The sequence below is a fragment of the Trichogramma pretiosum genome, unplaced genomic scaffold (genome assembly GCF_000599845.2).
Source record: "Trichogramma pretiosum strain Unisexual culture from Peru unplaced genomic scaffold, Tpre_2.0 scaffold107, whole genome shotgun sequence".
NCBI lineage: Eukaryota > Metazoa > Arthropoda > Insecta > Hymenoptera > Trichogrammatidae > Trichogramma > Trichogramma pretiosum.
In genome coordinates this window covers 110,768-131,566 of record NW_019640861.1, presented here as the reverse complement: position 1 = coordinate 131,566, position 20,799 = coordinate 110,768, and the positions used below count along the sequence as shown (strand labels likewise).

Here is a 20,799-nt window from a genome sequence, read left to right as displayed (position 1 = left end):
AATATAAAAACTTAGTATGTAGCAAAATGTTTTAATTTTCATTTAATTAATATAAAAGTTATATTAAACTTTATTATGTTGCTAATGCTCTAGTAGACATCTGAAATGTTTTTGTTCAACAATTATTGTTACAATCGAAATAAATAAAACATTGAATTCATCAATTCATGTGAATTTACATTGTTTTGTGTTTTTATTATATTCCAGTTTTCATTTAAAAAAAAACTTATAAAAAGTTTCTTATATTTTAGCTGTTTTTTTTCTAACACCCATGAAGAAATCAATAAAAGTTTTTTTCCTTCCTTCTCGTGGCTAAGCAGAGGTTCTCATAACGCCCGAAAGAAAGTAACTAATAAGTTCACAGAACTTGTGTTTGACGCCCGATTACATATAATGTAAAAATTAAAGCTACGTACACATCTACTTGCAATAAATACAAAAAATTTTCCTATATCACGAAAACGAACTCAATGGTAATCCAAATCGTCGAGACACTGCCGGCCGTACTTGAACTCGAGCAGATCTCGACCTGCGTACAAAACCGCCAGCTGCTCGTCGGCGTCGAATTTCCTTCTTCTGCGCCTAATTCCACCTGCCGAGAGATCATCCGTGTCCCGGAGAATACCAGCGCCGACCTTGAGACCTTTCGGCCTCGTCTCTGCCGCCGCCGCCGACTCGCATCTGTACTCGTCGCGAAATCTGATGTGCTCGACCAGACGCTCGTACATATCGAGCGGACACGGATCCGAACAGTCGCGGATCTTCAGGGGCAACATCTGCTCCTCGGCGCCTGTCCACAGCAGCATCTGCGCGCGAAAATACAACGATAGTATCGTCATTTTTTTTATCTCGTCTCGACGCACTCACCCTTATGTAAATCCTGCCGCGTCTGTCCTTGAGCTTCTCCACGACGATGGCCGAGCCAAAGTCCGGAATGACCGGGACCTCGGTGAAATTGTGAGCCTCCTCGAACGTCACCAGATTGAAGTCGTGCGCGCTGTACAGGTAGATCTTTCGCTTCACGCTATCTTCCAGCTCGCTCTCGTGGATGTTGTCGAGGAGGCGATCGACGGTGGAACCGACCATGAATTTGGTCATGGTGCTGTTGCCCACCAGCGAGTCGAAGAGAATGCGCGACAGTTTACTGAGATTCTCGTAGCAGGTCGAGTCGCACCAAGCGGGCAACGGTAGGCCCATGCTCATCTGAGAAGGTGGAATTATGATTAATTTATCGTTCTTTTTATTGATGGGTGTGATGGTACTTACGGTCGATCGAACGTTGTTGTACAGGAGCAGCTGAAGGTAATTCTTCCACGCGATGTCGGCTCCGATTTCCGTCGCGAGATACTCGTTGAACTCATTGTACTCGTCCAAGCGCGCCCGAAACTCCGGGCTACGGATCATCTCCTTCTGCATATCGACTAAACTAAATACGAAAATTTAATTATTTAGCGTCGATTATTCAAGACTTCTTGCGCATCATCGTCGTCATCGTCTACACTCACTGTGGGCACTGAAAAGCCGACAGGAAATTCGTCTCGATCTTCGAGTAGCTGATCGGTATGGGAATCCAGTTGAGCTGATCGTTCCAGGCGGTCTTGTTGGTCGACGGATAGAGGCCGGCGAGCACGAGCAGCAGCGACGTCTTGGTGCGGCGCAGATCCGTGCTGTAGCCGTAGACGTCGTCGAAGTGATAGTCCCCGAGGAAAGCGTCGTAGCGCTCGCGCAGAACCCGGCCGATCTGATACTCGCGCTGGAAGCCGACCTGCGAACAAAAGAATTAACGAAATTTTACCCGCTGCCATGCAAGCTCAGAGATAAACTTGAAAATGAATTTAATTTTTCTTTTAATTTTCTTTTCCTTTTTAATAATTCGAAGAAAATTTTTCGAACGTTTGCCGTGATGATGAAAGAGGATAATGCAGAAAAGTATAGATCATAAGTAACGTAAGTATTTGTAGATCATTAAGAAATTTAAAGTCTTGAAAGTAATATTTAATTTTTTTGGAAATATTTAATTATTTTTGGCTCCGTTGAAGTGCCAAAGCTCTTTGTCAGTAACTGTTGAAATATTTTAAAATTAAATAAAATATGTGATATACTTTTCGTAAGGAAAGCTCGATTGTTACAAGTTTCAAAGCTTTTTTGTCGACCTCGGATCGTGTTCAATTTTTACGTGCTCGGAAATAAGTTGTGCAGTTGTCACGAGAAGCTTAAGAATAATTTCAGTTCCAAGGCAAGGATTTTCCGCTGTCATATAATAAGAAGCGAGTATTTGGGAAAAGGTTTTACTGATAAATAGAATGATTGGAAGACCTGTTAATACTTTATTTCGTGCACAAAACGTCAGAATAATGATTTAACAATCACAAACAAGTGAATAAAAGTTTGAAATATTTTATCATTTCAACAAAATTAAAGGATATTTATGTGAAAGATTTCTTATAAATTACAAAGCGTAATCATGTATTTGCCCAAGTCTTCATCGCACCCAGAAGTCTAGGAAGAGTCTCGAGCCCCTAAGGTTTGCTCCTATTATGTATTTTCTTTAAGTGATTGTTAAGATTACTTTTTTGACCAAATGATTTGTGACAAATCTCACATTCGAAGGATTTGCTACGATTATGTACTACATTTATGTGTCGATTGAGGTTACCCTTTTCTCCAAATGATTTGTGACAAATTTCACATTCGAAGGATTTGCTACGATTATGTACTACATTTATGTGTCGATTGAGAGTACTCTTTTCTCCAAATGATTTTTGACAAATCTCACATTCAAAAGGCTTGCTCTTATCATGTACTGTATTTATGTGTTTATTGAGATCGCTCTTTGCTCCAAATGATTTTGGACAGATCTCACATTTAAAAGATTTGCTCTTATAGTGTACATTCATGTGTTGATTGAGGTTACCCTTTTCTCCAAATGATTTGTGACAAATTTCACACTCGAAGGGTTTCTTACGATCATGTACTATTTTTATGTGCTTATTGAGATCACCCTTTGCTCTAAATGATTTGTGACAAATCTCACATTCAAAGGGTTTGCTCCGAATATGTACTGCACTTATGTGACGCTTGAGGTTACTTTTTAGTCCAAATGATTTCTGACAATTGTCACATTCAAAGGATTTGCGCTGATCATGTACTATTTTCATGTGTTTATTGAGATTACTTTTGCATCCAAATGATTTTTGACAAATCTCACATTCGAAAGGTTTGCTCTTATCATGTACGGTATTAATGTGGTTATTGAGGTTACCCTTTCGTCCGAATGATTTGTGACAAATTTCACATTCAAAGGGTTTGATATGATCATGTATGTGTCTTTTGATATCTGTGCGGTTTCCAAATGGTTTGTGACAAATCTCACATTCATGTGGTCTTATGTTCTGCGTCTTATCGATATGTGTTTTTAGATTTGCTTCTTCTTCATGAGCTTTTCGACACAAATTATTTCCGAATATTTTTACCTCCTCGGATTCGTCTAGATTCAATCGTGATTTTTCTTGTAATTGGCAATTATCATCGTAATTGACTTCTTTTTTTACTATAATCATTGGATTTTTTTCATCTAAGCTACTGGTCTGAGCTTGGTTTTCTATTTTCACAATAGGTAGATAACTTTGATCCTCGGTTTTGCAGTTGGTTACCAATTGAGACTTTAGTTCAGGTTTCACATCTTTGCATTCAAAAACAATGAATATCTTTTCATTCACGTCATTTGTCTGATTTTCGTTTTCTATTTTTACGATAGGTGGATGACTTTCATCTTCAGTTTTGCAGTTGGATGGAGACTTCAGTTCAAGTTTAACATTTTTGCACTCAAAATCGACTGATATTTTTTCATCCAACTTTTTCTGCAATGCCATAACCTCATTTTCACGATTCGCCTACAACAAAAATGTGTGTTATGATTTTTAATAATGGAAAAAGAGTATATCATTCGAATAATTAAACTCACTGATAGTTTATAAAACGTGAATGTTTGAAAGTTATCGGCTTTGAAAGACTCCCCCGAATCCAAAATATTATCGTCGCCTGCATCAGTCCAAGTATCGTTCGGCTCTTCCTTCACCCTGAAGATTATAATCGAGTTCGATAAAACGACCGCTTGAAAAAATATCATGGCAAGTACAAAAATTAAAAAATACCTTATTGGGTCCTCTCGGATTTCCATCACTGACTTAATTACACTCGTAATCACTGTGGATTTTCGCGATATACAATAATTGAGGTTAATTTAGGTAGAGATCTATACTCTTTTACGGATATTATTTGTAAACACTTGCTTACTGCGGGAATGTAGCAACTCGCTATGGCTAACTAATCGTGTATCCGTGTTTGTGGTAGCTCCTCACCGATATTTCCCCCTCCATCATCAGTTTGCCATGCATAGTTATGTACTGCGAATTGCGACACACATGAAAAGCACTCTCGGGTCATTGTAATGAAAACTTCATTCTTCTAGGCGCACAACTGGCTTACTATTGGGTGATACAATCACAGTTACGCCGATAATATCAATTAGTTTACTGATTATTTACAGCGAAAACAGCCTTTGTTCATTGAATTTATTAATAATTACTTGAGAATAGATGATCCATTCAAAAAATTCTCTGCTCAATATCGAGGAAAAAGGGCTAGCGAGCTTTTTTTACTGAATATTTTTTCAATTCTCAGAAAAAAACGTACTGCAAACATTGTAAGGACTTTGAAAACTCACTGACACAGAGAAAAATATAAGTTAAAATCTAATCGAGTTCGATCCGGATATTGATCATCAAAAAATTCACATAGCTATCTTAAAATAATCGATATTTTTTGTGTCAGAAAAAGAGTAACAGTCGGAAAATTGTTTGCACACACTCCAGGAGGAATCTCATTGCCAATGTATCGGCAACGAGCTTGTTGTTGTTTTTTTTTTTTTTTTTTTTTTAATGAAAATCAAAACTTACCTTTGTTAGCTCTCCGTAGCCGTGCTTCCGATGAATCTCGTCGTACGGATCGTTCTTGTAGATCTCCACCCTGTTGCAGGCACGATCTCCATGACGAAATATCTGCGGAGGATCGAATTGTGTAATCCAACTCCCAAGACTATATTCAAAATTTAAAAGCGCACTGTAAAAGACAAAATAAAGAAACTCACGACTTGCAACAGTTCCAATTTCAAGTCGTTCGCCCGGCGATACGCGTCGCACCGGAACAGCAAAAACGCCAAGAAAATCGTGCACAATCTCATCTCGAAGTCGTGCCCGTACGGGTCTACACTGCCTCGATTATTTTCCGACGCTTCGCTTTTTATTGTATAATCGAATGCAAAAATCGTAAATTCATCGTCGTATCTTTCCGACGCGGGGCCAAAATTCTCCGGATCGATATTCAATAAATATAAATAAATAACGTAGCAGCTGTTTCATCAAATTGTTATGCACAAATTAACGAACTGTCGTTGAACTTTAATCAATTGATTCGATTCGGATTTCACGGCATAATATTTATTCATCTCATTACTCGCAGGCTGTGTTCTAAAGATGCGATGCCGCCTATGTAGTTGTGATACCTGTAAGTTTTCCATGGGAGACAGGGGAATTTTTTTTCATACTGTATTCTCCGTTGAATCTCCGCTGAGTGTGTTCGCGCACTTGCGAGCCTATATAACACACGTATCCCCGCAATTGTGCAAACAAAAATCAGAGAAGCGAGGCGTAATTAAGATCGAACGCGATTGCAGCTGTATTATATATTTTGATGGGTTTTTTAGGAACTTTAGGAGGAAAGTCTGCAAAGGTATAATATAGGAGAATTCCACATATACGTAGACGAGTGCAAATCGATAAGGCCCGAAGATTACACGAAAAGAAAACATCCAATTTTTTTTTCTTCTTATACGATATAAAAAAAAATTTACTTCCATACGTACGAAAAAGATTACAACGACATGACTTAATATCTCTAACATAAACATTTGTATTTTATATATCTACATCCGATGCAGTAGTTTTTTGCTGCTGCGACGACGACGAAAAGTCAATACACACGTACAGTCACGTGCGTTATACCGACGATCTCGCGCAATTACATCATTCTAAATGCTCGGCTTCCGAGGGCAGAAGATGCTCCACCACCTTGGCGTAGTGCTCGACGGTGCACAGTGACCCGCAGCCGGGCAGCTTCATGGGTATCAGCTTCTCGCTCACTCCCGTCCAGTACATCAACTGCAACAATAAACATCGTCACAGGCACCATTGAATAATCTTTGAAATTTTCAACGCTGATTCGTACCTGCACGAATCTCTCGCCGGCCTCGTTTTTAAATTTCTTCACTATCACCGCGGCGCCGTACTCGGGCAGCGGCGCGACGCCGTCCAGCTCGTAGGCGTGCAGAAAGCCGGCGACGTTGATGTCGTGCGCGCTGTGCAGCACGATCTTGCGTTGGCTCCTGCCCTCGGTGTGCTCGCTCATCCTCGCGATGATCTCCTTGAGCATGGGGCCGCAGTTGAGCCTGAGGAGAAAGTCGTTGTGGAACATCATCTGGAAGGCGAGGATCGCCGCCTCGTGCAGCTCGTCCAGGGCCTCGGGGCTCATCCATCGGGGCAAGTCGCCGCCCATGCTCAGCTATTGCAAAACGATCGTAATATTCGTTAACGGATAAAGGTATATACGGATGTTTGGAGAGTCGTTGCTTAATATACCGAATTTCTGATTTTTCCGAAAACGATGAGAATCTCCAGGCGATTCTGGAAGCTCAGCTTGGTATTGTCTTTCAACAGAGCGATGAGTCGTTCGAACTTGCTCCATTTCTTTTTAACCTCCGGCCTCGAATTGACTCTCTCGATTTCTTTCTGAAAGCTGACGACAAAAGCATGAATCTCAGAATATAATAAACGGATAAAATTATCCGCCTTACTGTATGCTGCTGAACGGCATCATGAGGTAGTTGCGCGGCTCGCTCGAGTAGTGGGTGGGTATGGGCCGCCAGGGCAGCGAGTCGTTCCATCGGGACGTCTCGGTGGGCGGATAGAGGCCCGCCAGCACGAGATCCAGCGACGTCTTGGCCCGGTCGGTGTTGCTGCTGAAGGCCCACACGTGCTCGGGCTTGTAGTCCTGCAGGAAGGAGTTGTAGCGCTTGCGCAGCATCTGGCCGAGCTTGTACACCGTTCGCATTCCGTTCTATATACAAAATTTATAATATTAAAAAAAATTGATGACAACCCAATGAAAAAAAGTTTGTGGCAAGAGTCTAGCTTATGAGCCTGAACGAGATTTTCCCCCCATTTTGTTTATCCTTATCTTCCCCCCCCNCCCCCCCCCCCCCCCCCCATTATCTTATATCCTTAAATGATCTTAAAAAGTCGTCGGATTTCTTAATAGTTTTTGGCCTGGTGCACTTTCTTTTATACTCAAATAAAAAACATTAAATTTTACAAAATATTGGAAAATCTCTTTTAAGCTCATAAGCTACTTTTGCCAAAAAAATTGTTTTTTTTTTTTTAATGGGAACGAAGGAGGTCTGTGGAGGCTACTTACGGGGGTGAGCTGCGCGTAGCCGTACGGCTCATACAAGTGCTTGTCCGAGTCATCGATACTGGCCTCCATCTCGTTCGGCGTCCGGTCCCCATGACGAAACAGCTTAAATACAAACAAAAACATCGTATTTTTCACGCACGCTACCGTCTAATATCGATCGAAAATCTTTTCTATGTGTACTCACGACTTGCACCAGTTCGAGGCTCAAATTGCTCTTGCACTCCATTCCTCGAGCCGCGAGAGCTGCAAGAATCATTGTTGCGAAAATTAAGCGACACATTTTTATCGAGAGTATCGAAAAAAACTTTAAACTCTGTCTCTCTCTGTTTTCTCAATTAAACGGCATAATATTTTAATTAATAATAAAGAATCTCTTAATAATAATAGTAATGTGCTGAAAAGCAGCCACAGCAGATAAAGAATAATTTTAAACGCGAGCTGCCGAACGGAACGAGCCGACGTTCATTTTAATACTATGTGTGCTAGCCCTGCCAACGCCGCCGCTGCTTGACCACACGATAATTCGACGATCAATTTTATTTTTTATTTATATTATTTATTTTTTATCTCGGCATACGTATGTAAGAGAAATTTGCGTAGCGAGAGAGAGAGAGGCACGCGAGCGAATTTCGTATATAGCTCAACCCTACATCGATAAATAAACTTTTTATCTCCTGGCTATATACATGTATATATTCGAGACTCGTTAAACAGTACGCGTCATCGTTCGCGGGCGAGCGTGACCTTGATAACGCCGATGAAATTTCGTTCAATTTGTATCATTGGCAAAAAAATCACACGAGCTTTAAGGCACTGATTAATTAATTAATATTAATTATCAATTATTCGATTATTAATTATTTTACGAATGAGATGAAATGCAGGGAGATTATTGAACGTTTAATACATTGTGCTCTGATCTTGCGAAAAATGATGGTTTTTTTTCTAATTTTATCACAGTAATTATTTCATGGGAAATAGATGAATAAATATAGTTTACGATTGTTTCGATACACTCTACATTCTTCGTTCGACTTACAATTTATGTATTGCGCCGTAGTCCGCCAATTCGTTTACTCATATGGCTTGCAAAGCCAAGTGTCTTGTCACGCTAAATCTAACATTTGTACAATGAAATTTCATACCTAAATAATTTTCTATGCATGCGAAAAATTTTCGGTCTCGTTATCATGAACTACCTTCGTGTGATTAATAAAATCTCTTTTATCGTAAGAAACTGTTTTCGAATTTTTGACGTGTGGACTATTCGAATTTTAAATTAACTGCATCCACGTGTTTCGTTAAATAATTGTTTCGAGCAAAAAACCTAACACACTCTTCATACTTGTGATTGTTGATATTTAAATGAATCGTATCTATGTGCTTCATTAAATTACTCTTATGTCCAAAAGACTTTCCACACTCTTCGCACTTGTGTTCTTTGAGTTTTAAATGAACTACATCAATGTGCTTCATCAAATGATATTTTTGTCCAAAAGACTTGCCACATTCTTTACACTCGTGAGCTCTGAGTTTCAAGTGCACTACATCTATGTGCCTCATTAGATTAGAATTGAGCCCGAAAAACATGCCACACTCCTCACATTTATGATCTTTCATTTCTTTATGAACTGTTGCTATGTGTCTTTTGAAAACAACTTTGGTACCAAAAGATTTTCCACACTCCTCACATGTGTGCTCTTTGATTTTCAAATGAACTGCATCTATGTGCCTCATCAGATTTTCCTTTTTTCCAAAAGATTTGCCACACTCTTTGCATTTTTGATCTTTGATTTTTACATGGACTGCGGCTGTGTGCTCGTTCAAACTTTTTTTATCAAAGAAAGATTTCTCACACTCTTCACACATGTAAGCTTTGATTTTCAAATGAACTCCATCTATGTGCCTCGTCAGAATCCACTTCTTTCCAAAAGACTTGCCACACTCTAAGCATTCGTGATTTTTCATTTTTCGTTGATGTAAATTAATGTAGATATTTAAAATGTTTTTGTACTTATATAAAATTATAAAAATATGTTGTCAAGGATATTATTGCTGCAAATCAATTGAATTTCCTGATCTGCGTTTAACAGAATATTTTGCTATAAAAAATTTTCAAGTATACTTGACAATGCTCTCATCAACTAAACAGTTTAACTATATAATTAACTACACTATTTTGTGTACTGCTAATAAAACTGTACTTTCTATGTATGCACGAATCACGAACACACGAATAAGAAAATTATTTAACTAGAAAGATTTATTAGAAATTTATTGAGCAACATCAAATTTTGAACGTTTTTGTGTATATAAACTAAATATGACTAATATTGAGATGAATGACAATATTAAAAGTGTGAGTGTTGATAAATTTGAATTCATACTCAGAATTAACCAAGTCTTGTTTATATCAAGAAATTTGATTGTCGACCTTGCTCGAAGCTACGTGACTATTTTTATATATATTGTACCGATCGACAAAACGCTGCAGCACGAAAATAAAATGAAAATGACGATGGAGTAATTTCTCCAATGCGAATCTACTGTCACGTATCAGCGCTGATTAAAATAGGCTACTTTACAGTCTAATAAATGCTTCAATCTAGCGGTGTCGAACGAAAAATTGGAAATTTTCAGAGATTTTTTTTATAATGTTTACTCACAGTTTTTTATTATGAAATACCGGTGGACTGGAGTCGCAGCGAGAAACAGAACAGGAGACGAGCGTTTTCTACGAAGGTCGCGAGCGAACAGAAGAGAGCCGATCGAGGATTGTTTGCTTTCTTCTAGAATTTCGTAAACTCTGAGATAGACGAGTTCGGCAAAACGATGTTTTGTAACGACAAATTCAAATCCAGTTTCATCGGTATACGTTTTTAGAATCGACTTTGAACTTGTAACGGTCGTGCGCGCGACTTACGATAATAATATGATATAAAATGTCTTTTTAATGCAATATAGACGAAGCCAAAAAAATTCTTGTTTATTTAATTCTAGTGAAGGATATATTAATTTATTGTATGTTCCATTTTTGACATAATAGTATTTATTTATTAAATAATGAAAATAAGAACAATGAAAGACACTGTTGTCATAATTTTGAGAAATAAAAATGCAGTAGCTAACCCTGATAAAATTAGCTTACTTTGAACATTTTCAAAAAGTATGAGTCAATACAAAAAAATTTATAACCGAATACATAATCGAACGTCCACGGACTACATTGGTACTTTTTTGTGTTATTCGAGTCGCTGCGAATCCGAATCCTTTTTTTCAATATGTTTACAAATTAATTACAAATGTATTCTTTTAGTGTCAAATGTACTACAACTGTGGGCTGCATCTAATTAGTTTTCGTTCCAAAAAACTTGCTGCCGTGTTTGCAAGTGTATACATTGATTCGTTCCACAATTTTTCCACTGGTGGGCTTTGATTTTTTCAGATACTATTGTAACATGATTATTCAAGTCAATTTTGAAAACTAAAAGCTTAGCACTTATGATTTCTGATTTTTAAATGAACTGCGTCTATGTGTCTAATCAGATTGCTCATTAATCCAAAAGACTTGCCACACTCATTGAATTTGTGATCTTTGATTTTTTCTATGAAATTGTGGCAATGTGACTGTCCAAGACGCCTTTATAACCGAAAGATTTTCCACACTCTTCGCCATTGTGATCTTTTATTGTCAAATGAACACTGTCTATGTACCTTATCAGATTATATTTTATCCCAAAGGACTTATCCACACTCAAAGCCTTAGTATTCTTGAATTTTTTCATGAACTCCCTTCGTGTGATTAATGAAATCTCTTTTATCTTATCTATGTGAATCGTACCTATGTGATGCATTAAATTACTCTTATCTACAAAAGATTGGACTCTTCACACTTGTGTTCTTTGAGTTTTTAATTAACTATATCAATGTGCTTCATTAAGTTATCTTTACGCTCAAAAGTCTTGCCACATTCTTTACACTCGTGAGCTATGAGTTTCAAGTGCACCTCATTTATGTGCTGCAACAGATTACTCTTGAATCCAAAAGACTTCCCCCATTCCTCGCACACGTGATCTTTAATTTGCAAATGAATACTATTTATGTGTTTCATAAGATGAGCCAATTGTCCAAAAAGTTTACCACACATTTCGCATCTGTAACCTTTGATTTTTTTTTTGACAATTGCAACATGTTTATTCAAGTAATTTTTGTATCAAAACGATTTTCCACATACTTCGCATATGTGTTCTCCGAGTTCCAAATGAACTGTGTCTATGTGTTGCATCAGATCCAACTTTTCTCCAAAAGACTTGCCACACTCTTGGCATTGATGATTTTTGAGATTCAAATAAACTGGATCTATATGCCTCATCAGATATTTTTTTAGTCCAAAATACTTGTCATACTCTTCGCATTTGTGGTCTTTGCTTTCTTTATGTTGCATATTTTGAAACAAATAAAAGTCATTACATTAAATGGAAAAATCTAACGTCCGCAGATTACATTGGTATATTTTTATGTTATTTCGAGACACTGGGTTTTGAATGTGGGTGAGGTTTTTAGTGATCTCAAAACTTTTGAATAAGAATTAACGAGGATTAAAATATTCAGTGTCAATAAGAGTGATTGATTCTCGCAATTGTATCATTACTGTTCGGGACTAGCCATTTTTGAGCCGTTTTTTCTTCATTATCTGCCTTTGATGGAAGGGGCTCAAGTGTTTCTTCAAATCCACATTCCGATTAAATGGTCTTCCACACTCATTCCCCTCTTTACTCTTGACCGTGAACTTCTCTCATGTGTTTATATAATTTCGATTTATAATCACAAAATTGTCTACATTCTGCACACGTTTGTCCTTCAACGTCAACCAAGTGTCGCATCAGATCATCCTTTATAGGAAAAAAGAAATCACAGTGTTCCGGGCAAATATATGCTTGGAGTTTCGAATGAACCTCATCCAAGTGTTTCTTCAGAGCGTCCACGTAATTAAATAACTCGCCACACTCCTCGCATTCCTGACCAAGGTTTTTTCCGTGTTTTTTTGCAAGGTGGTTATTCAAGATTGTTTTGAACCAGAACTTATCTTCACAATTCTCACACTGGTGCTTTTCGATGGTTCGATGTTTGCTCATAATGTGAACAGCCCGTAATAGGTCGCTTTTAAATTCCTCTATACAATCATTCGACTCTTCACACGCAAATATTTTAAAATGAACCTCTTCGAGATGATCTTCCTTTTCTTTTTTAATTAAAAAAACTTTATGACCACTTTCGCATGTATACCCTTCTGAATCTACCATTGTAAAAATCTATCGACTTTACGCTTTAAAATTATACCGTCTATTGATCAGTATTACTCTTTCACTTCTACTGTTGTCCTTTCAAATCTCATGTATACTTGGAACTCATAACTCCCGTGACAGTTGAAATTTTGTTTAATTAATCGTTGAAATTTATCGAGTCATCGTGTCAAGCGAATCGATTTGAATTTATTTGAACTTTATTTTTGGCGCTAGTGAAATTCATAATTTGGGCATTTTTTCGGAGCTGGTTTTTTCGTGCAATAATAATTTTTAAAAAAGACTACGTTATATCCCAAAAGACTTGGAACGCTTCACGCTTGGAACATTTGTAATTTTAAATTATTTCATGAATTGAGACAATGTATTGATTCAAGCTTCTTTTGTAACCAAAATCCTTCCCACACGTGTTACACGTAAAATTTTTGATTTTTTGATGGACATTCATAACGTGATCCTTCAAATGTTGATTTGTGACAAAAGACCATCCACAATTGTAGCAAAAAAATTTCTTCAGTTTCAAATGAACTTCATCTTGGTGATTGTCCAAGTTTCTCTTCGTTTGAAAAATCCTACCGCAATCGTTGCACTTGTGACGTACATTGACATTTTTATTTTCAAATCTATGCTCATCCAAAGTTGTCATTGTAATAAATCTTGACTTTTAAGTTTTAAATGTATAATACTTACCGATACTACTATTTCTCTGCTTTTGTTATGTCAGAATTCAGGTATTCTTAGAACCGTTACGTTCGGCTATTGAATTTTTATTTAGATTGGAATTATTTTATCGAGTTTTTACGCAACAAAAGTTAATTGTATTTATATCAAACATTCAAAATACTTTCACAATTAATTTTAAATTATTTTTTTAATTGATTTTCTCCATTTCATTCCTTATCTTTCATTCCACGTTTGGATTTCTGGATAACACTATTTTTTCAAGTTTTCGGGAGTCAAATTTATGATCGCCATTTTGAATTTCGTAATAATAACTGTTTTACAATAAAGTATACAAGCCATTGACCAAATTTATATGCGTGAGACGCCCGAGCGAACCTTTTTTCCGTGTTGAAATTTGAGTTAAACGAGATTTTTTTTTCAAAATTTCATGTTTTTTTTTTACAAAATTGTTTATAACTTTTTATTTAATAATTTTTTTAAATTCTGACCCCGGGTTCGAAAAGTACATCAAATTTTACGAGAGAAATGATGCCTGAAAAGTTTTTTAAACAATTTCTAGTCGGTGTAATTCATCGCTATAAGTGTTGTCCAAAAATGGTCATTTCAGGCGTTAAAGGGTTAAATTTGTCCTAATCCGTTTAGACAAGAAATCCTTATAAAATTTGAATTCTGACATGTAATGAACACACAATTTAGAAATCAATAGATAGCAGTCTTAGAACGGCTGTTAGTAGTGAATTTTGAACTATAAAGCACAAGAAAATCAATTTTCAAGGATATTAATAAATCAAAAAGTTACTTATGCATTTATATATCATGATCAAAATTTTGATTTTTACATAATTAAAAAAAAAAAAAACGTAAAACTTAATTTCATTGTTGATATAGGTTCTATTTTTTATTCTGTAGTATTTATTTACAAAATAAAATTTGTAATATTGAAGAAATTGGCATATAGCAATATCCCAGTAAGGATTGTTGTATCATGAGTGTTTGGAAAAAAATATGAAACAATACAAAGAAAATATGAGCAAAATAAATTAGTTTAGCATTCACGAACGGCAATGGGATACATTTTTTCCATTAGATCACGGGGTCTTAATTTTCCTGATTTTAAAACTTTTCAATTAGTAGTCAAAGGAGTTACAACACTTATCATCGAAACAAGCACACCATTCTCGCGCATCTTCCATTGCTTGTCATTAAATTAAATATGTCACTGGGTTTTCATCCGAAGTTGCCGTCAAGTTTTTATTTCGATCTCTTAGTTTCTTTATGGTTTTCCCTCACGTGTGTAGATAATTTAGATTTCTTGTCAAAAACCCTTTCACATTCTTTGCATCGGTACTTTGGGTTAGCCACTTCCGCACAGTGCTGCTTCAAAGCATCCTTCGTTGCAAAAAACTTCCTACAGTGTTTCTGGCAAATGTATTCTTGGACACTCGAATGCTGCTTTTCCAAGTGCCTCTTCAAATTATCTGTTGATATAAATCTCGTATTGCACTCTTCGCATTTATATTTCAATCTCTGATCCCGGGCAATATGCGTTTTAACGTGCTTCGCCAAATAACTCTGGTATACAAAACACTTTTGACACTTTTCGCATTTGAATTTTTTTTCTTTTGTATGCATAGCGGTAGTGTGATCATGCAAGTTTTTTTTGCTACTGAAAGTTTTTTTACATTCGACGCATTCGTAACTTTTTATTTTTAAATGCACGACATCTTTGTGCTTTTTCAAGTCATCTATTGTGTTGAAATTCTTGTCGCAATATTCGCATGTAAGATTTATGATTATTTCATGAACCGTCGCGTGGTTGTTGGACAAGACATTTTTGGGAAGATGGGCTTCTATGTGGTCCTTGTTCGTGCAATTTTTCATCGTTAGGTGGACTTTCGTTATATGAACAACCCAATCTAGTTCTTTATAGAAATCCTTTCCACACTCATCACACGTCCGTATATCGAAATGAACTAATTTTAAGTGTTTTTCCATTTCTGTTGCACTTGAAAAATTTCGATGACAACCTAACCGACAAGTTAATGTACCTGAATGAATTTCTAAGTGATATCCCAGTTCTCTCTCACTTGAAAAGACTTGACGACAACTTTTGCATGGATACCCTTCTGAATCTGCCATTGTAAAAATCTCTCGACTTTACGCTTTAAAATTATACCGTCTATCGATCCGTACTACTCTTTTTCTACTGTTGTCCTTTCAAATCTCATGAATACCTCGAGCTCATACGTTTGGCGGCCCTTGAAATTTTGTTTACAACGTAACAAATTGAACGAGTCATCGTGTCAAGCGAATCGATTTGAATTTATTTGAACTTAATTTTTGACGCTAGTAAAATTCGTAATTTAGGCATTTTTTTGGAGTCGGTTTTTTCATGCAATCATAATTTTCAAGTAAAAAGTAAAGAATGGCATCTTTGACACAGTAGCTTATGGATTGTGTGTTGTGCTTCTTAAGTTTTTCTATAATGCCACTCTTGTCTTCTAATCTTTGCTTTTCCAAAGCTGACATAGTGAAATTTCCTCGACTTTTCACTTCAAAATCCATCTACCTATAGTACTATTCCGCGACTGTAGTCCTTGCTTCTAATCTCTGAAATTTTATTTATCGAATGGAATTTATGTTAATTAATCAAAAAAATTTCGCTATAAATTAAAAATCATTTTCTCAATTTCTTTATTTCGTTCTTCGTTTTTTTAGCCAAGCTATAAAGCATTCCGGTCTGCTTGTCCGAGCAATCCTTCCAAACTGTGCACTCCCGATCCAACGCGTCCGGCAGAACGTTCTCCACCAGTCTTGCGTACTTCTCCAACGGACAGAATTGACCACAGCTCGGAATCGTCAGGGTGATCAGCTCTTCCGACGGACCCGTCCAATACAGCATCTATGAAAAAAAAAAGTAATAATAATAATCACATTCATTTCACTCATGAAGATATCGCCGAACTACGTATATAAACGATTTTTTTTCTACCTTCACGAACGACTCGTTTCGCGAATTGCTGTACTTCTCCACGACGACGGCCGAGGTGAAATCCGCCAGCGGCGGCGCCGTCGTGATCCGGTGCGCCCTCAGAATGTGCGCCACGTTCACGTCGTGCGCGCTGTACAAAAATATCTTTCTCTCCTTGTCGTTGCCCAGCATGTTGCTCAGCATCTTCTCTATCGTCGGGCCGGCCGTCATTCTCACCAAGGACGGCGTGTGTATCATCGCGTGATAAGTTATGTTGGTCAGCTCCTCCAGCGAATCGATCACCGGTGCAGACCATTCGGGCAAGGGCAGTCCCATGCTCATCTGTAATCGACGTTAACGATGACGATGACATCGAGATCGAGTTGCTCTTGAAATTATATACTCACGATGGCTTTGAGGTGATTGTGCAGGAAGAACATAGACATCAGTGGCTTTTTCCAATTGGCGTCGGTTTTATTCTTCACGTAATTAAACTCGCGCTCGTACTTCTTGTAATGCGCCTTTAATTCGGGCGAATTCAACGCCTCGTCGAAGTGTCGATCGAATCTACACAGGAATTTAAAAAGTCGTTGTACAATAATTTCAAGCAAAATAAATACATTGACAAAGAGCTTCCTCATAAAATAATTATTGCTCTTCGATAACACTGATTTTTGCTGCTCTTCTTTTAAAATCACTATTCATATGTTTCAACCACTTACACCACTTGATCTTTAAATGAACTGTATCAATGAGCCTCATCAGATATTTTTGTAGTCTAAAAGACTTGCCACTTCGAAGCATTCGTGGTTTTTCATTTTTCATTGAGATAGATTAATGATGATATTTAAAAAGCTATGATACTTAACAGTTTGAAAAAAAAATTGTCAAGGATATTATAGAGACAAATCAGTTTAATTCCTGATGGTTCAAAGAAAGATTTTTTTTCAAATTTTCTACAAATTTGAGTTATACTTGAAACAGCTTTGAGCAAGTAAAGAGTTTATTTATTTTAATATATTCGTATGTGTATTGTTCAAAAAACTATATTTTTAATGTATGCACCAATGATGAACACATGAATACGAAAATTATTTGACTTGGAAAAATTATTCTAGATTTGAATAATGTAGTTTGAGTAATATCGAATTTTGAATATTTCTTCTGTTTATAAGCTAAACATAACTGATATCGAAGAGAAGAGAAGTGAAAGTATTGAAATTGTGTATACTAATGAATTTAAACTCATACGCCATCCTTCTAAAGTCTTGTTTACGTTAGAACCATGACCCAATATGATATTGAAAAATTTGAATTACGGCCTTGGTCGAGGCTACGTGACTATTTTTTTGTACATCGTGCCGATTGACAAAACCTCGTAGCTTTGGCAGGGACCTCCGATTGCTGCACCATGAAAATAATATGAAAATGACGAAAGTATAATTTCTTTGAAGCGAAGTTGCGGATATTTTTTTGCATATCGGCAGACATTAAAATGGACTGGTGGTAGGTTACAATCAAGTGAAAAAGTAAACCGTGCAAAGTCGAGCGAAAAACTGAACTTTTTAAAATTATAATCAAATACAAGTTAATGTTATTTTATATTTGGTAAATACGACGTTTACAATAGTAGTTCTTTTCTATAAAATATCGAACATGAGATCAAAAATAGACATTGTTATTATAATTTACAGAAATAAAAATACACTCGGCAACAAAATTATCGCAACAAAAAAATTCATCGAAATTTCGTCGATTTTCAAATGCTTCTATCTTGGGCTAGATTTATCGTATCGACACGCTTTTTTTTAATTTCTTGGAAATTTTGTCCTCTTTAAATCCATATAAATTAAGATAAGATTCAAGTTAATGTTGAGTTACCAGTAGTATTTGAGCGCGACACTAAAAATTACTGAAAAAAAATGACTGTTTGAACGTGTACCAGTACCACAGTGATTTTTTTATCGAAATCTAACATACACCATCGCAAAGTGCTCTTTTTAACGAGTAATTTAAAAAAAAAAGACCTCTCTACGATTTTTTTAACACCCTGTAGGTCGATTTGAAGATACCATTTAAAGTACGTAAAATCCCCCGTTTAGCTGAAATCAAGACGATTTTCTGGGCATTTTGCGTACATAAACCGTACCTTTAAATCGACCTACAGGCCGTTAAAAAAATCGTAGAGAGGTCCTTTTTTTTTAAATTACTCATTGAAAAGAGCACTTTGCGATGGTGTATGTTAAATTTCGATAGGAAAATTACTGTGTACTGGTACACGTTCAAACAGTCATTTTTTTTCAGCAATTTTTAGTGTCGCGCTCAAATGCTACTGGTAACTCAACATTAACTCGAATCTTATCTTATTTTATATGGATTTAAAGAAGACAAAATTTCCAAGAAATTAAAAAAAACTCGTCGATACGATAAATCTAGCCCAAGATAGAGCATTTGAAAATCGACGAAATTTAGATGAATTTTTTTGTTGCGATAATTTTGTTACCGAGTGTATTATAACTAATCCTAAAATTAAATTTATGTTGCATATTTTGAAACAAATAAAAGTCATTACATTAAATGGAAAAATCTAACGTCCGCAGATTACATTGGTATATTTTTATGTTATTTTGAGACACTGGATTTTGAATGTGGATGAGTTTTTTAATGATCTCAAAACTTTTGAATAAAAATTAACGAGGATTAAAATATTCAGTGTCAATAAGAGTGATTGATTCTTGCAATTGTATCATTACTGTTCGGGACTAGCCATTTTTGAGCCTTTTTTTCTTCATAGTCTGCCTTTGATGGAAGGGGCTAAAGTGTTTCTTCAAATCCACATTCCGATTAAATGGTCTTCCGCACTCGTTACCCTTTTTACTCTTGACCGTGAACTGCTTTCATGTGTGTATATAATTTCGTTTTACAATCACAAAATTGTCTACATTCTTGACACGTCACTTTTTCAACTTCAACCAAGTGTCGCATCAGATCATCCTTTATCGGGAAAAATAAACCACAGTGTTCCGGGCAAATGTATGCTTGGAGTTTCGAATGAACCTTATTCAAGTGTTTCTTCAGATCGTCCACGTAATTAAATAACTTGCCACACTCCTCGCATTCCGGACTTAGGATTTTTCCATGTTTTTGTGCAAGGTGTTCATTCAACACTGTTTTGAACCAGAACTTATCTTCACAATTCTCACACTTGTGCTTTTCGATGGTTCGATGTTTGTCCATAATGTGGATAGCCCGTAATAGGTCGCTTCTAAATTCAGCTATACAATTATCTGACTCTTCACAAGCAAATATTTTCAAATGAACCTCTTCGAAGTGATCTTCCTTTTCTTTTTTAATTAAAAAAACTTGATGACAACCTTCGCATGTATACCCTTCTGAATCTGCCATTGTAAAAATCTCTCGACTTTACGCTTTAAAATTATACCGTCTATTGATCAGTACTACTCTTTCTCTTCTACTGTTGTCCTTTCAAATCTCATGTATACTTAGAACTCATAACGCCCGTGACAGTTGAAATTTTGTTTAATTAATCGTTGAAATTTATCGAGTCATCGTGTCAAGCGAATCGATTTGAATTTATTTGAACTTAATTTTTGGCGCTAGTGAAATTCATAATTTGGGCATTTTTTCGGAGCTCGTTTTTTCGTGCAATAATAATGTTTAAAAAAGACTACGTTATATCCCAAAAGACTTTTCACGCTTGGAACATTTGTAATTTTAAATTATTTCATGAATTGAGACAATGTATTGATTCAAGCTGTTTTTGCAACCAAAATCCTTCCCACACGTGTTACACGTAAAATTTTTGATTTTTTGATGGACATTCATAACGTGATCCTTCAAATGTTGTTTTGTGACAAAAGACCATCCACAATTGTAGCAAAAAAATTTCTTCAGTTTCAAATGAACTTCATCTTGGTGATTGTCCAAGTTTCTCTTCGTTTGAAAAATCCTACCGCAATCGTTGCACTTGTGACGTACATTGACATTTTTATTTTCAAATCTATGCTCATCCAAAGTTGTCATTGTAATAAATCTTGACTTTTAAGTTTTAAATGTATAATACTTACCGATACTACTATTTCTCTGCTTTTGTTATGTCAGAAATTCAGGTATTCTTAGAACCGTTACGTTCGGCCATTGAATTTTTATTTAGATTGGAATTATTTTATCGAGTTTTTACGCAACAAAAGTTAATTGTATTTATATTGAATATTCAAAATACTTTTACAATAAATTTTAAATTATTTTTTCAATTGATTTTCTCCATTTCATTCCTTATCTTTCATTCCA

General features: G+C 36.2%; 7 protein-coding genes across 8 annotated transcripts; all 7 read right to left on the bottom strand.

Annotated features, from left to right (window-relative positions):
* Positions 1–467: 467 nt before the first annotated feature.
* LOC106655407 (zinc finger protein 227-like) lies at positions 468–4,304 on the bottom strand. The gene is made up of 7 exons (XM_023457492.1): positions 4,155–4,304; positions 3,965–4,079; positions 2,718–3,893; positions 1,506–1,765; positions 1,267–1,426; positions 868–1,203; positions 468–806 (listed from the first exon to the last, which is right to left on the bottom strand). Exons 1-7 carry the CDS (start codon positions 4,178–4,180, stop codon positions 468–470), a joined length of 2,412 nt encoding a protein of 803 aa, XP_023313260.1. The 5' UTR covers positions 4,181–4,304.
* A 1,579-nt stretch (positions 4,305–5,883) lies between these two features.
* LOC106655443 (venom acid phosphatase Acph-1-like) lies at positions 5,884–10,344 on the bottom strand. Its single transcript, XM_014375834.2, has 7 exons — positions 10,197–10,344; positions 7,715–7,773; positions 7,531–7,632; positions 6,911–7,173; positions 6,696–6,852; positions 6,286–6,618; positions 5,884–6,218 (listed from the first exon to the last, which is right to left on the bottom strand). The coding sequence occupies exons 2-7, from the start codon at positions 7,754–7,756 to the stop codon at positions 6,084–6,086; spliced, it is 1,032 nt and encodes a 343-aa protein (XP_014231320.1). The 5' UTR covers positions 7,757–7,773; positions 10,197–10,344; the 3' UTR covers positions 5,884–6,083.
* On the bottom strand, positions 8,794–9,498 carry LOC111693242 (zinc finger protein 732-like). Its single transcript, XM_023457491.1, has one exon. The coding sequence runs from the start codon at positions 9,496–9,498 to the stop codon at positions 8,794–8,796; it is 705 nt and encodes a 234-aa protein (XP_023313259.1).
* Positions 10,345–10,561: 217 nt separating the features above from the next.
* LOC106655440 (putative zinc finger protein 727) lies at positions 10,562–19,109 on the bottom strand. Of its 2 annotated transcripts, XM_023457482.1 has the most exons (3): positions 19,028–19,109; positions 11,765–11,967; positions 10,562–11,691 (listed from the first exon to the last, which is right to left on the bottom strand). In XM_023457482.1, exons 1-3 carry the CDS (start codon positions 19,032–19,034, stop codon positions 11,638–11,640), a joined length of 264 nt encoding a protein of 87 aa, XP_023313250.1. In that variant the 5' UTR covers positions 19,035–19,109; the 3' UTR covers positions 10,562–11,637. The 2 variants fall into 2 exon arrangements, with proteins under 2 accessions (XP_023313250.1, XP_014231315.1); XM_014375829.2 differs by lacking the exon at positions 19,028–19,109 and having other exon boundaries at positions 11,765–11,877.
* Positions 14,406–16,125, bottom strand: LOC111693235 (zinc finger protein 728-like). The gene is made up of 2 exons (XM_023457479.1): positions 14,936–16,125; positions 14,406–14,873 (listed from the first exon to the last, which is right to left on the bottom strand). Exons 1-2 carry the CDS (start codon positions 15,654–15,656, stop codon positions 14,845–14,847), a joined length of 750 nt encoding a protein of 249 aa, XP_023313247.1. The 5' UTR covers positions 15,657–16,125; the 3' UTR covers positions 14,406–14,844.
* Positions 16,176–17,632, bottom strand: LOC106655429 (venom acid phosphatase Acph-1-like). Its single transcript, XM_014375814.2, has 3 exons — positions 16,896–17,632; positions 16,510–16,830; positions 16,176–16,419 (listed from the first exon to the last, which is right to left on the bottom strand). The coding sequence occupies exons 1-3, from the start codon at positions 17,127–17,129 to the stop codon at positions 16,195–16,197; spliced, it is 780 nt and encodes a 259-aa protein (XP_014231300.2). The 5' UTR covers positions 17,130–17,632; the 3' UTR covers positions 16,176–16,194.
* A 253-nt stretch (positions 19,110–19,362) lies between the features above and the next one.
* Positions 19,363–19,893, bottom strand: LOC106655408 (zinc finger protein 43-like). Its single transcript, XM_014375784.2, has one exon. It carries the CDS (start codon positions 19,891–19,893, stop codon positions 19,363–19,365), a length of 531 nt encoding a protein of 176 aa, XP_014231270.2.
* Between the last annotated feature and the right edge of the window lie 906 nt (positions 19,894–20,799).